At 42.1% G+C, this 14,057-nt stretch overlaps 1 protein-coding gene across 1 annotated transcript; it reads left to right on the forward strand.

The window, feature by feature from the left end:
* The first annotated feature begins 2,461 nt into the window (after positions 1-2,461).
* On the forward strand, positions 2,462-7,492 carry LOC4329190 (ARF guanine-nucleotide exchange factor GNOM). The gene is made up of 2 exons (XM_015770303.3): positions 2,462-3,266; positions 3,593-7,492. Exons 1-2 carry the CDS (start codon positions 2,541-2,543, stop codon positions 7,139-7,141), a joined length of 4,275 nt encoding a protein of 1,424 aa, XP_015625789.1. The 5' UTR covers positions 2,462-2,540; the 3' UTR covers positions 7,142-7,492.
* The last annotated feature ends 6,565 nt before the right edge of the window (positions 7,493-14,057 follow it).

The raw sequence follows: 14,057 nt of genomic DNA on the forward strand, positions 1-14,057 counted from the left end.
CCTTGCCCTTGGAATTTTTTACGTGTCGCTGCCTTTAGCTCCCACTGCCGCATATAGCTTCCAGATGTGAAATAGAGAAATCAAAATGGAGAACTGATAACAGCGGCGCGTTGTTGTTGGAGAAGTACTACATGTACTTTGTTGAGGCCTTGTGGGAGAAAGCGGTTGTCGGATGCGATTGAAGCTCGACTCTAATATGAGACACTTCAACTTTTAAGTAGGTTAGATTAAACAAATATCATGGCACCGTAACGTAACGTTAGTACGAACATATTACTAGTATATTAAAATAAACTTTTGTTAAGTCATTTCTAAAACTGAACCCTCCCCCCACCCTCGGAAAACACTAATTAGCGCGCGACTGGACACGTGTCGTGCGTAGAGAGGAGCGGTAGACGGCGCGTGTACGTATGGTTTTCCTTTTTTTTTCTGTTTTCTTCTGCGGACGCGTGTGTACGGTCTCCTTTTTTCGTTTTTTCTGTTTTCTTCCGTATTTTCGGTTTCTTCTTTTTCTTTTCGTATCTTTTTCAGTTTTTAATACATACGTATGCAAACTTTATATACGTGCAAAATATAAACTTTGTATATACATATATAAACTTTTATATACGTGTATACAAACTTTATATACATGTATTTTTTTAGATTTTTGTATGTACGTATACAAAGTTTGTATACGTGGTGTTTTTTGTTTTTTCTTGGTTTTTGGTTTTTTAAATATGTATGTATTTACGTATACAAAGTTCGTATACGCGTACACAAAGTTTGTATACAACAGTGTAGTAGTACTACTTGTAGTAGTAGAGGTAGTAGGTAGTACTAGTAGTATACTGTAGCACAAGAGAGGTGACTGCGCGGGCGGCTGGGCGCGCGCCCTGTCGCCCATTAGCAGCCCCCCCCTTCCTGATCTTTCTCTCTATGCCCTCTTGGTTGAGCAATATAGCTTGGTGAGTTGAGGGAGCGGGCGGCCACCTCACCCTCTCCTCCCTTCTTCCGGCGAGCAAAGGGCACATGCATCAAAGAGCGGAGAGGCCCACGGATGACACCTCCATATGTTCTAGTTGTTATCACAAGCTCCTTCCCAATCCTCACCGCTGTTGTTGAGAAAGGTGGCAGTGGAGGCATGTCTCCACCACGAAAGCCCAACGAGATATCGCCAGCTCTACATTTCCCCTGTTGTAACCTGATATTAGCTCGACGCCACCACTTTTTTTTATTAAGCAGGTGACTAGATTGCCACCCATGCGCCATGTAGTATAAAAACTATTCTCAATTGGGTTGGGGGTAGGGATGAAAACGGAGCAGATAGTTTTCGTTCGCTTTGGAGAAAAACGAATACGGATACTTTTCGAATCGGATAATTCTCAGATAGTTCATATACTGATACGGATACGGATATTTTCTCTCGGATACAAATACGAATATGGTATCGGGGTTTCTGTCGGATACGTATAATAATTCGGATATCTGGTGAACAATGTTATTCGGATATCCACAAGAGTCATGAGACATGCCATATTTATTTATAATTCTATGACCTTCAAAATAACTTTCTAGATTTTAATAGTAGTTCATCTCTTAACACTAGTCCACACTATTAATATTATTTAATTTTTCAAAAATATTTATAAATTATACTACATTTTATATAAAATGAGCTAATTATATATGTTGATATATGTTTCTATTTGAAGTTGAGTTGGTTTTCGTGTTTCAAGAAAAAAATATTTCCGTATTCGTGTCCAATCATATTTGATTCTTATTCGTATTTAAGATAGTCCGTATTTGTTTCAGTATCCAGCAAAAAAAAATGAAAACAAATATGGTATGAGCATTATTCGTCCGTATCCGCTCCATTTTCATCCCTAGTCGAGAGGTGGGGGGGGGGGGGTAATTCATCTATTGCAAGGGAATAGAATGTCCGATATAAGAGTTGAGGGGGATAATTCATACTTTTGTGATAATTTATGGGGGTAAATCGGACTTAATCCAAATTAGAATGATTTCTAAGTTTGTGAATGAAGGGCAAAAAAATTCCTACCAAAATTTTGAATCACAAAAAATTTAGCATGGTAACAATATGAACCTTGCATAAAATAGCTTCCACTACCGAGACTTGGTAATGGTATATTCTCGCTCTCATAAAAGTTAGACAAAGGTAGTAAACCAAATTCATTTTACACATCTTAATCTTACCAAGTGTTGGCAATGTTAAATTTAGAACTGTAAAATTTGGTAGGGTTGATTTTGGCATTCCAAATAAAAGAAGAAATCAAGTCAAGGGAATCTAAAGCAAAACAAAAATCGCCCGAAAGGATAAAAACCAATTTTTGTACAAAAAAGAGAATTGAATTATGGAACAGCACAGAGTAAACAAGACTACTGCAAGGAGTTCTCTCAGATCCAAGCCCGTGCAAGACACCAAACCAGATCTCACCATCCCCCCTACCCCCTCTCTCTCAGATCCCAATTGCCAAATGCCCTCGTAGTCGTAGCTGCACGCCGCCGCGTAGTCTCTCCCACCCCGCGCGCCCAGATCCATGGGCGGCCTGAGGGCAGCGTCGCCGTCGTCGGGCGCAGGCGCAGGCGCCGGGGCGGGATCGGATCCCACGCCGCGCGTGGCGATGGCGTGCGTGCTGGCGTCGGAGGTCGCCACGGTGCTCGCCATCATGCGCCGCAACGTCCGCTGGGCCGGCGTCCGCTACGGCGGCGACGACGGCGCGGACGACGAGCACCTCGACCACCCGCTCATCGCGGGGCTCAAGTCCCTGCGCCGCCGCGCCGCCTCGTGGGACACGCGCCAGTGGCGGGACGTCGAGCCGCTCCTCTACCTCCGCCCCTTCCTCGACGTCGTCCGCTCCGACGAGACCGGCGCGCCTATCACGGGCGCCGCGCTCTCGTCCTTGCACAAGATACTCACGCTCGACCTCGTCGGCCCCGACGCGCCCAACGTCGCCGAGGCCATGGGCGCCGTCGTGGAGGCCGTCACGGGGTGCCGCTTCGAGGTCACTGACCCGGCGTCCGAGGAGACGGTGCTGGCTCGGGTCCTCCAAGTGCTTCTCGCGTGCGTGCGTGGCCGCGCTGCGCCAGCTCTGGCCAACCGCCATGTCTGCAACATCGTCAGCACTTGCTTCCGCGTCGTGCAGCAAGCCGGCACTAAGGGGGAGCTGCTGCAGCGCGTCTCCCGCCAGACCATGCAGGAGGTTATCCGCTGTGTCTTCGCTCGCCTGCCTGATGTTGATGCCACCGTGGTTGCCGACGGGCAGGTGTGATTCCTTCCTGTAAAGATTTCGAACCTTAGTTACTTGTGCGTTGGAAACATGATGAGAAATGCTGCGATTGTCTTCCACTAAACATGATAAATTTAACTTGCAATGCTCATCTAGGTGAGTTTAAAGAAATGTATATTATGTGAATTTTTTTTGTTAAAGATGTTCATGGTATATTGTCTCGCTAGTTCAAATAGCTGCCATTCTAAATTTAACTTGCATCACATTAGTTCTGGAAAGAGCATGTTGCAGTAAGAAGGCTCATTCATATATCCCTGTACTAAGTTAAATGCATTAATACTGGTGATAGCATTTTTCTGCAGACTGCTTGTAGCAAGAACCAAGGTTTGAGTGATGGAGAGATAGGGAACGGGAAGAGTGATTTTGTGTGCTTGAATAGCTCTGGAGATGAGGTGGGAGGTGGATTTGGTGTTGTTCAAGACCAGGCTATGAGTGAGCTGTTTGGGGTTCCTTGCATGGTAGAGATATTGCAATTCTTGTGCTCCCTTTTGAACATAGCAGAAGACATTGAGGTGAATCCAAGGATTAATCCAATTGACTTTGATGAGGATGTGCCACTATTTGCCCTCGGGTTGATTAGTTCTGCTATTGAGTTGTCAGCTTCATCCATAAACAAACACCCCGAATTGCTGGCATTTGTACAAGATGAACTGTTCCGCAATCTAATGCAATTTGGCTTGTCAATGAGCCCTTTGATTCTGTCAACCGTGTGCAGCATTGTTTTTACTCTCTTCTACCATTTGCGTCAGGAACTTAAGCTACAACTTGAGGCTTTCTTCTCATGTGTTATCATAAGACTTGGGCAGAGTAGATATGGTGCTAGTTATCAGCAACAGGAAGTTGCTCTGGAGGCTCTAGTGGATTTCTGTCGGCAGAAAGAGTTTATGGCGGAGATGTATGCGAATATGGATTGTGATTTACAGTCCAGTAATATTTTTGAAGACCTTGCTAACCTTCTGTCTAAAAGTGCATTTCCTGTGAAAAGTCCTTTGTCCACCCTGAATGTGCTTGCTCTAGATGGTTTGGTTTTGGTCATTCAGGCAATAGCAGAGAGGACTGATAATGCACCTCAGCATCATGAACAAACAGTGCCTGAAATAAGTGAATATTTTCCTTTTTGGCAGTTGAAATGTGAGAACACTAATGATCCTGATCAATGGGTTAGATTTGTTCACCAGCAAAAGAGCATCAAGAGAAAGCTAATGGTTGGTGTTGAACATTTCAACAGGGACAAAAAGAAGGGCTTTGAGTACCTGCAAGGGGCTCATCTCCTGCCTGAAAGACTTGATCCACGCAGTGTGGCGTTGTTTTTCCGGTACACACCTGGGTTAGATAAGAATCTTCTTGGGGACTACCTGGGAAATCATGATGAGTTTTCCATTCTGGTCCTTCATGAGTTTGCTAAAACCTTTGACTTCAAGGAGATGAATTTGGATGCTGCCTTAAGGCTCTTCTTGGAAACTTTTCGGCTGCCTGGTGAGTCACAGAAGATACAAAGGATTCTTGAGGCCTTTTCTGAGAGATATTATGAACAATCACCACAAATGTTTGTTAACCGGGATGCTGCTCTGGTGTTGTCATATTCAGTAATCATGCTCAACACAGATCAGCACAATATAAGGGTTAAGAAGAAGATGACGGAAGAAGACTTTATTAAGAACAATCGCCGTATCAATGGTGGGAACGATCTTCCAAGGGAATTCTTGTCGGAATTGTATTATTCTATTTGTCGGAATGAAATCAGAACCATTCCGGAGCAAGGAGCTGGATGCTCTGAGATGTCTTTCAGCCGGTGGGTTGATCTGATGTGGAAGTCAAAGAGGACATCAGCATACATTGCTTGTGACTCCTTCCCTTTTCTTGATCATGACATGTTTACTATCATGGCTGGACCAACGGTTGCTGCTATCTCAGTGGTTTTTGATAATGTTGAGCATGAAGAGTTCCTTACAGGATGCATTAATGGTTTTCTATCAGTGGCGAAGTTGGCGGCATTCTATCATCTTGATGATGTGTTGAATGATCTTGTTGTGGCACTATGTAAGTTCACCACCTTGCTGAACACTTCCTATATTAATGATCCTGTAACAACTTTCGGTGAGGACACCAAGGCTAGAATGGCAACCGAGGCTGTTTTTACTATAGCAACTACTCATGGTGATCACATACGCAGTGGGTGGAGGAACATAGTAGATTGCATTTTAAGATTGCATAAAATAAGCCTACTTCCTGGTTGCCTCACCGGTGACACAGCTGATGATCAGGAGTCCTCATCAGATATGTTGCCTAGCAAGCTTGCCTCATCTCGAGCTGCACCTCAAGTTGTGCCAATCAGCACTCCTAAAAAATCATATGGGCTCATGGGGAGGTTTAGTCAGCTATTGTATTTAGATGCTGAAGAATCTAGGTTCCAGCCAACTGAGGAGCAACTTGCTGCTCAGAGGAATGCTTCAGAGACCATAAAGAAGTGCCAAATAGGTACCATCTTCACTGAGAGCAAATTCTTACAAGCTGACTCTCTCTTAAATCTGGCAAGAGCCCTCACCCAGGCGGCAGGTCGACCACAAAGGATCACCAGCTCACTTGATGATGAAAGCACATCAGTCTTTTGCTTAGAGCTTCTAATTACTGTCACTTTAAACAACAGAGACAGGATTGTCCTTTTGTGGCAGGGTGTTTTTGAGCACATAACTCATATTGTTCAGTCTACAGTGATGCCCTGTAATCTGGTGGAGAAGGCTGTTTTTGGGCTGCTGCACATCTGTCAGCGCTTGCTTCCTTATAAGGAGAATCTTGTGGATGATTTACTGAGGTCTCTTCAGTTAATTTTGAAGCTCGATGCTCGTGTGGCTGATGCTTATTGTGAGAACATTACCCAGGAGGTTACGCGCCTGGTTAAGGGCAATGCAACTCATATAAAGTCCCAGATGGGTTGGCGAACTATCATTTCATTACTCTGCATCACTGCTCGTCATCCAGATGCTTCTGATGTTGGTTTTGAAGCCCTAGTTTTTATCATGTCTGAGGGAGCACACCTCTCCCCTGCTAACTTTGTCCTTTCTGTGGAGGCCTCAAGGCAGTTTGCAGAGTCTCGGCTTGGCTCTGCAGAAAGATCTATCCATGCTTTGAACCTTATGGCAGAATCAGTGAATTGTCTTACACGCTGGTCACGTGAGGTTAAGGAAGCTGGTGGGGAGGCTGACAGGATATTGGAAGGAATTGCTGAGATGTGGCTGCGACTAGTGCAGGCACTACGGAAGGTGTGCACAGACCAGAGGGAGGAAGTAAGGAATCATGCGCTATTATCATTGCACAGATGCTTAGTAGTTGATGGGATATCAGTGCCATCTTCAGCATGGTTGATGTCATTTGATATTATTTTCCAGTTGCTTGATGAATTACTGGAGATTGCACAAAATTACTCACCGAAGGATTTCAGAAACATGGAGGTGTCCCTCTTGCATGCTGTAAAACTTCTATGCAAAGTGTTCTTGCAGTCACTTAATGACATTTCATCACAGAGCAGCTTCAGTAAGCTGTGGTTGGAAGTACTTGACATGATAGAGAAGCTTATGAAAGTCAAAGTGAGAGGGAGGAGGACTGAGAAGCTACAAGAGGTTATCCCAGAGCTACTGAAGAACATACTGCTGGTGCTAAAAGCAAATCGGGTTTTATCAAAGACAAGCACCAGTGAAGAGAACAGTTTGTGGGAAGCAACATGGCTTCAAGTTAACAAGATTGCACCTTCACTGCAGCCAGAAGTTTTTCCTGACAGTGAGGGTGATGTAGCAACACAAAGTGCAAAAAACAAGTCAGATAGTCCAGCACAATCTGAAGGCGTGAATGTTTAGCTCAACATAATAACTCCAGTAAATTGGTTATATTATGCCAGAACTTCCTAAAATTTGAAATGTGGATGTATATTGTGTCCTTACATTCTTTAGCTGCCACTCTTTGAGAAACAAAACATACAACTTCCGTGCATGTGTAATTTCCATTGATCTAAATGGTGAAATTAAACATTAGAATGTGATACCATTAGCTTGTTCTTCTGGGATATGTGGTAGTGGTTTTCCTGTTGCTTTATATACATATGTTATGAACCATTTGTTTAAAATTTCCCTAGTTTTTCTGGGACATGTGTACAATAGCAGTCAGTAGAAAGTGACTGAAAAAAATGATAATGAAACAAGTTTGCTTTAGATGGTTGTGATGCACTACAATTTACAATTCAATGTTGCTTATTGTCATTAGGTACAGTTATTGTTTATTTGCTAGTGGTACACCGTTACTTTTCCTATTATATTTATGAGTATCATACTTGGTACCATTTGCAAAAATCTCAGAGTTGAAAAATGCCATCATGTGTCATTGACATGCGGATCCGCATGTCATTCTCACATATGATGATAGTTTGCAACTCATGTATCTCTACAATGGTATTTTTCAAACTTTCTCATACAGTATACCACCTGTTATGCTGTCATGTGTCGTGAAAGCTGTTAACTTACATAAAAGTTGAGGAAACTGCAAAACGGGTAGCATTTCTTGTTTGGAAAGATGATTCCACTGGTGCCTGTCTGCCTGATTGGAAAGTTAAAGATTACCAGAGTGGAGAACGTGCACCAATATTACATCATATGCTGTACTGCCTGGCCTTATTCCTTTCTAATTAGAATATACATTATTGGAAATGCATTCAAAACCACATATAAAGCAAGGGCATTATTTCCTACATTGGAGAGGGAACAAGCTGCTGGACCATGAACATGAAGGCCTACTTATAGTGGCAGACTGGTGGTATATTATAGTGAAGGTGAAATACATTAATTGTTTATCATTATCAAATTATTAATAATAAACAAAGCAACAAAAAACTATATATCTCATATTTGCTATCTTTATAGCCCATGTTGAAATTATCTTATTTTCAGGATTGCGGGTGCCTAGAAACCGGAGGCAGCTGCATTTTTATCAATTCCTGGACAATTTGAGGGAAGATTGAAAGTATTTCCTTCTGGAGATGGGGCACAAAATTTACTGATTATGCTGGTACGTGTGGTTTTTTTGATGTACTGACATTTATTTTGAGTTATAGCATTCTATTTGTTGTCTCAGGTAGTCAAGTTTACACTATTGAAGGGACTTATAATACCAGGAGTTTCTATAGTGCTCAATTGCTAAATGTGTTACCATTTGCTCAGGTGTCATAAAAACACTCCAGTATTCCAAGGCAACCATTTCATGCGGTTTGATCCGTTTCCCATAGCCCAATCAAAATATGCCTTAACATTTGGACCTAAGGTCTTAGCACCTAGGGATATCACTAATCTGGCTATTCTTGTTGCTGTCTTTGGTAACTATAAAAAAATGAGTAAATTGCACATTGGTCTAGTTATATTTACCAAAGTTCTAGTTTGGACCATCCTATAGACAATGTTTTCACTTTAGGCTAGGTCTTACAGCAAAAAAATTCAGTTTGGACCGGTGGCTCACTTGTCAGCGAGATTAGGAGATAAATGGGCAAGCTGGGAGCCTCCTCTCTCCTTCCAACTCTGGAGCGCAGCTTCTCCACCGTTTGCTATGCCCTGCCCCTAATTCAACTGGATATGTCAATCACACGCAAAACGAACTTCATGTCAATCCCATGCTAGAGCTGGGGAAGAAGAACAAGCACTTGTCCCCTAATGTTGTTTCATTGACCTTGATTCTGCCACCGTCAGCTTCATGGCCATGGCCGTCGTCCCCAACTCTAACGCCTTTCCTTCCAATAACCACTCCGCCACTCACTTCGCCGCCGCGCTTAATCTCTATCCTCTAGCCAATCTCGTCAGCCCCTTGAGCTACTGGACAGCAAGGGAAAACAACAACAGAGCAGTGCCTGCTGCATCGCCCTTCTCCTTGGCTAACCCCCATCGCGTCCCCTTGCGCTCAACTCCCGACCAGCGACAGAAGTGGCGGCGGTGAGGTTGCGCATGCCCTTGTGGGAGGGAGAAGATGTCTGCTCATCCAGATGGGCTCAAATCCTGGAGCCTAGCCCAAAGTGCAACTCTTGGCAAATATATATGGTGTTAAGTGAAAATTTTGACCTAACCCTAGCCCAATGTAAAACATTGGTAAGAAAAGGCAGACCATTGTGAAATTTACTCTTATAAAATTGATGAGAGTTCCATCATATTTTCCTTTTCCAAAACCCCGTAAAAAAATAGATTAAGCTGTATAACTTCAAGAGGTGCTGTTAGTGCTTTCTAGCGTCAACTCATCAATTTCTTGCTCTACAAGACCACTGGTGTTCAGGTGACACATGTGCCACCTGTTCGGTATAATGCCTCAATTAACAATAAACTTGCTGGCATTTCTCTATAAAATATTCCATGAGTAGATCCTCCACCACCTACCTGCTTGTTGAGAAGGTCAGGTTGATTGATTTATCCCTCCTTTAATATAAATCATTTTCTGGTTAATGATGGAGTATATAATTTCCTCAGATTTTAAAAATCATCTCTGTGCCTCTAACTGCCACTGTGGACATTTCTTATCTGACTGCAACTATTTATGCATCATAATCAATATTTTGGTTTTATCCATGCTATTTATTATACTGGATTGCTAGTTTTGGTAAAGCATCCTTTGCCAATTTATTCCAGTTTCTGTTACTCTTGCACCAATGGGATTGCCAAGTCTAAGTTTTGCATATTTCAGTAATCCATCCTATTATATACTCATTTAGTGATTGTAATGTGTACTTTGATTAGTATGCTACAGAACTCAGAAGAACAATGTTACACCATTGCACTTTTCGGGTTCAGATTTCTCTTATCATACTGTTTGTTTTACTGCATTTTGCTGGGCAGTATTTATGCATGTACGTGGTACAACATGGTTGTTACATAAATGATAATTGATAAGCATATCTGCAGCCACAAGTTTACCTTTTTTATATTGAGCATATATTTGGCAAAGATTCTTCAGGTTGACCTGGTAGCCAATTTCTAGCTGTTGCCGAGTGGGATATTTTGTTAACCAGTTGCTTTTCCTTTCTATTTCCTTTCCCACTTGTGTATTCAAGCTCTGAGCCTATGAAAATGAGCTATTCTCAAAACTTTGGTGAGAAAAATGTTCAATATCACTTTGCTGGATATGTGGGCACTTTGGTAGAGTTTTACATTCTTTTTGTTGAGGAGAAGTTATTACTGCAACATCTATTTCTTGAGTCCTATTGCTACTATGTCTCTTTCATGGTTTGGCATAACCACACAATGTTATTTGCGCAGACCCTTTTCAGGGGTTGTTTCGTATGCCTCTAAAACAGGCCATAACAGAGTTCTTGGAGATACAAGGTAAGTGTGCAATGCAAAAAGCTCTCTTGAACAATAAGGTATTCCCTTTGTCCCAAAATATAAGCATTTCTAGTTGTCCTAAGTCAAACTATCCTAACTTAGATGGTTTGACCAATTTTATAGAGAAGACTATTAATAACTACCATGTCAAATAAGTAAACTATGAAAATATAATTTATAATGGATCTAATGATACTCATTTTATGTCATATTTTGTCATGTTATTATTGTTTTTCTATAAACTTCGTGAAACTTAGGATAGTCTGACTTAGGACAAAACCAAAAATGCTTATATTTTGGGAAGGAGGGAGCAAGTGTCAGTTCCACTACCTTATGTCTGCTTCTTTTATTTCTTCTTTTTTTTTTTTTTTTTTTTTTTGTGGAGAAGCTATCTCTCACTTGAGACCTTGTTTGGATAGGCTGAAATCCTGAGTTCCTGACCTATCCATGTGTATGGGCCCGGGATTTTAGTTCAAAATCCTGGCGCATACTCATGGATGGGCCAGTATTGAGCCCCATCCAAACAAGACCTGAAAGTTGGTATTAACAATTGAATTAATATTGCTTTTGTCCTTTCAGTGAAAGGTAGAGCTCCTGCAACTTTTCCTCAAAAAGAGAAAAAAATCTGTCTTCATATAATCTTTACTAGTAATTTGAACTTATTCAGTTTAGTTATTGTAGGCTTTTGCCGTTTCCAGTGACACAGGAACTGAGCACAACCGGTGCGTATAAAAGGGTATGTGCCTTACTTACATTACAGATTGTGCTACTTTCAATTGTCGCGCTTCGACAGGCATGACTTGGAGGGTGTGTGCGTGCTTGCATCCATCGTTGTTAAGTCATAAAGTTGAGAGTTTCCCCTCTATCAACTTGGGAGACGAGTTGCTGAGTTAACTGGTCTATCAGACTATTACAGTATTAGTACATATACCAGTTGCTTCTACTGCTAGTCAGCTCATCTCCCTTATACTCAGTAATAATGGGCCTGGTAGACCAGGCCTCCCAACCAAGGCCAATTTGCTCCCTAGTGATGGATCGTTGCTACTTTGCTGGTCTTACTCCACTGCTTCTGCTGCCAATTAGTCCAGTCTGTTCCCTGGCCAACTTGCACTTGCATGACTTGATAACAGCACTTGCGTCACAGAATGTGATACCGTATAACCTGAACAAGACTAATAATGCTCAATGAGCACACAGTATGGGTCCATTTAAATATCGATTTCATCGAAGGGAATTATATACTATGACCTTTGGATATATATAATCCGATGCACACAAGCTTGAGATGTAGAGTTAAATGACTTTGGGAGAGTTTGGTATCAGTGACATCTTATCCCAGGCATGTATTAGCTAAATTCCTTTTTTCTTTATAGGGGGTTGTCATCAACAACGGTACCTAACTAGTTGTGATTATTAAATTGCTACTTGTGTGGCTAGCACATATTTATGTAGTTCTCAAACAAGAGATAATGATGATTTCATTTACATTGCTTACAAAACTTTGATTATGAATTATTCTAATGAATCTTTGTTCTTTAATTTGGTTTTGTATCAAGTTGTTGCCAATTTTTGCATGTATGAATTACCCTTGTAAAATTATTCCATCGCTTAATAGTTTCCACTGCTAAGGAGGCTGACAGTTTCACTTTCCATGTCTTCTATTAGTCAGCATGAAGAAATTTGCAATATTTTGCATCCCATTTCTTGATTGCTACACCTCCCATGTTGCTGAGAATCTCGGGGAGCCTATTCTCTTGAATGGTCCTAACGGTTTCTACCAAGCAGAATGTGGGGCTAGTTTGGTTTTTGACCTAAATTGGCCTTGCCAATATTTGGCAATTTTAACAGTATTTAGTATATATTTTGATTTGAAGCCAAATTTTAGCATGCCTAAAGAAATAGGCCATTTCAATAGTGAAATTATGTTGTTTTGGCTTCAATCCAAACACAACTTTACCTTGCCAAGATTAGCTATGCCAAAATTTACCAAAATTTAACATTGACAAAAATTGGTAAGGTCTATTTAGGTCACAAAGCAAACCAGCCCGTGAGGCAACTAAGATAAAATGTAGTTTACCTCGGAGGCCAATGATAATTACATCCTTGGGTGTTGCAACAGGTATAAGAGCAGATACAATAGCAGACTATAAGCCAGCTATAAACACATTTCAACGAGATAAAAGAGGAGAGAGAAGGGCAGTTGGCTACAGATTTGTAGCCAGCTGCATCATGGACTTCAAGGTGCATATGTGTATGACAGGTGAGACAAGATTTTAATTATGCAGTATATGTTTATAGGTAAATATTATATGAATTGGTTATTAAGTTGACTATAGATGACCTGGAGCTAGTAGTTGGCTATACTATTAAACTTGCTCTAATTATCATATGTGGAAGTCCTCACTGTAAGCCTTCCTAATCTCAGCAACTAGAACTTATTAAAGTACTTGAAGTACACAAAGGCCGTCGCCATACTTCCGCTCGTTCCCCGTCAACGCCCCAGCCGCCAGGTATTGGAGGTGGTAGAAAGGCCCCGCCGTCCTTGCTGCCATCCGGCTTTGTCGGTGGGTGTTGGAGGGGGTAGAAAGGCCCTGTCGTCCTTGCTGCCATACGGCTTTGCCGACGGCTGCTCGGGCGGCAGCGAGGCGGAGGCGGGGCTACTTCGAGTCACCGCTCATGTTGCCCTAGAGCAGAGGGACATCGGGCTGCAAGTGGTATCTGTTTAATATACGATGTTTTTTTGATAGTGCCACATATATGAGCTTCTATTTTCTACTTCTATGGAAACATATTTTCTTTTAAGACCCATCGGTGGACCACATATGATTATGTACTAAAACAACTTATTAGTTAAAAACAAATAATTTATAGTTAAAAACTTTTATATATTTTCTTTAGCGTTCTAAAAGCAAATGTTGGTGAGATACCCTAAAATTAGTTCTAAAGTTTTAAAATTAAAATTTTGGTAGCGGCGGATTTTTTAAGGCAAACGATGAGGCTCTTTATTTTGAGTAAAGCATTTTTCATGTGCACTGTTGGATGTTGATCGGACGGCTGACACACAAGCCGTCCCAAATAAAGATCTCTCAAACCCCACATCCCGACAACCACAGGTATTTTCCTCCATTCTCTTTTCCATCAAGTGAAAAAGAAATTCTAGAGGCAAACGGCAACATTGTGTTACATCAGATTACGCCATGAGCCCATGACAAAGCCGCGGCCAATTGGGCAAAGCTAGTCGTTGTATCGTCGTCCACATGACATGAACCCCAAAGCTAAGCCAAAGCCCACAGGAGTCGCGCTAGACTGGTCCACTGGTGACGTGAGACGGAGGTTTTCCCTCCGACTGCCGCTTTCCCTTGCACAGGCCGGGCCCCACGAGCGCCCGCGCGCGGCGCGCCATTGGTCCGCCCGCCGATAAGGCGGG

The sequence above is a fragment of the Oryza sativa genome, chromosome 2 (genome assembly GCF_034140825.1).
Source record: "Oryza sativa Japonica Group chromosome 2, ASM3414082v1".
NCBI lineage: Eukaryota > Viridiplantae > Streptophyta > Magnoliopsida > Poales > Poaceae > Oryza > Oryza sativa.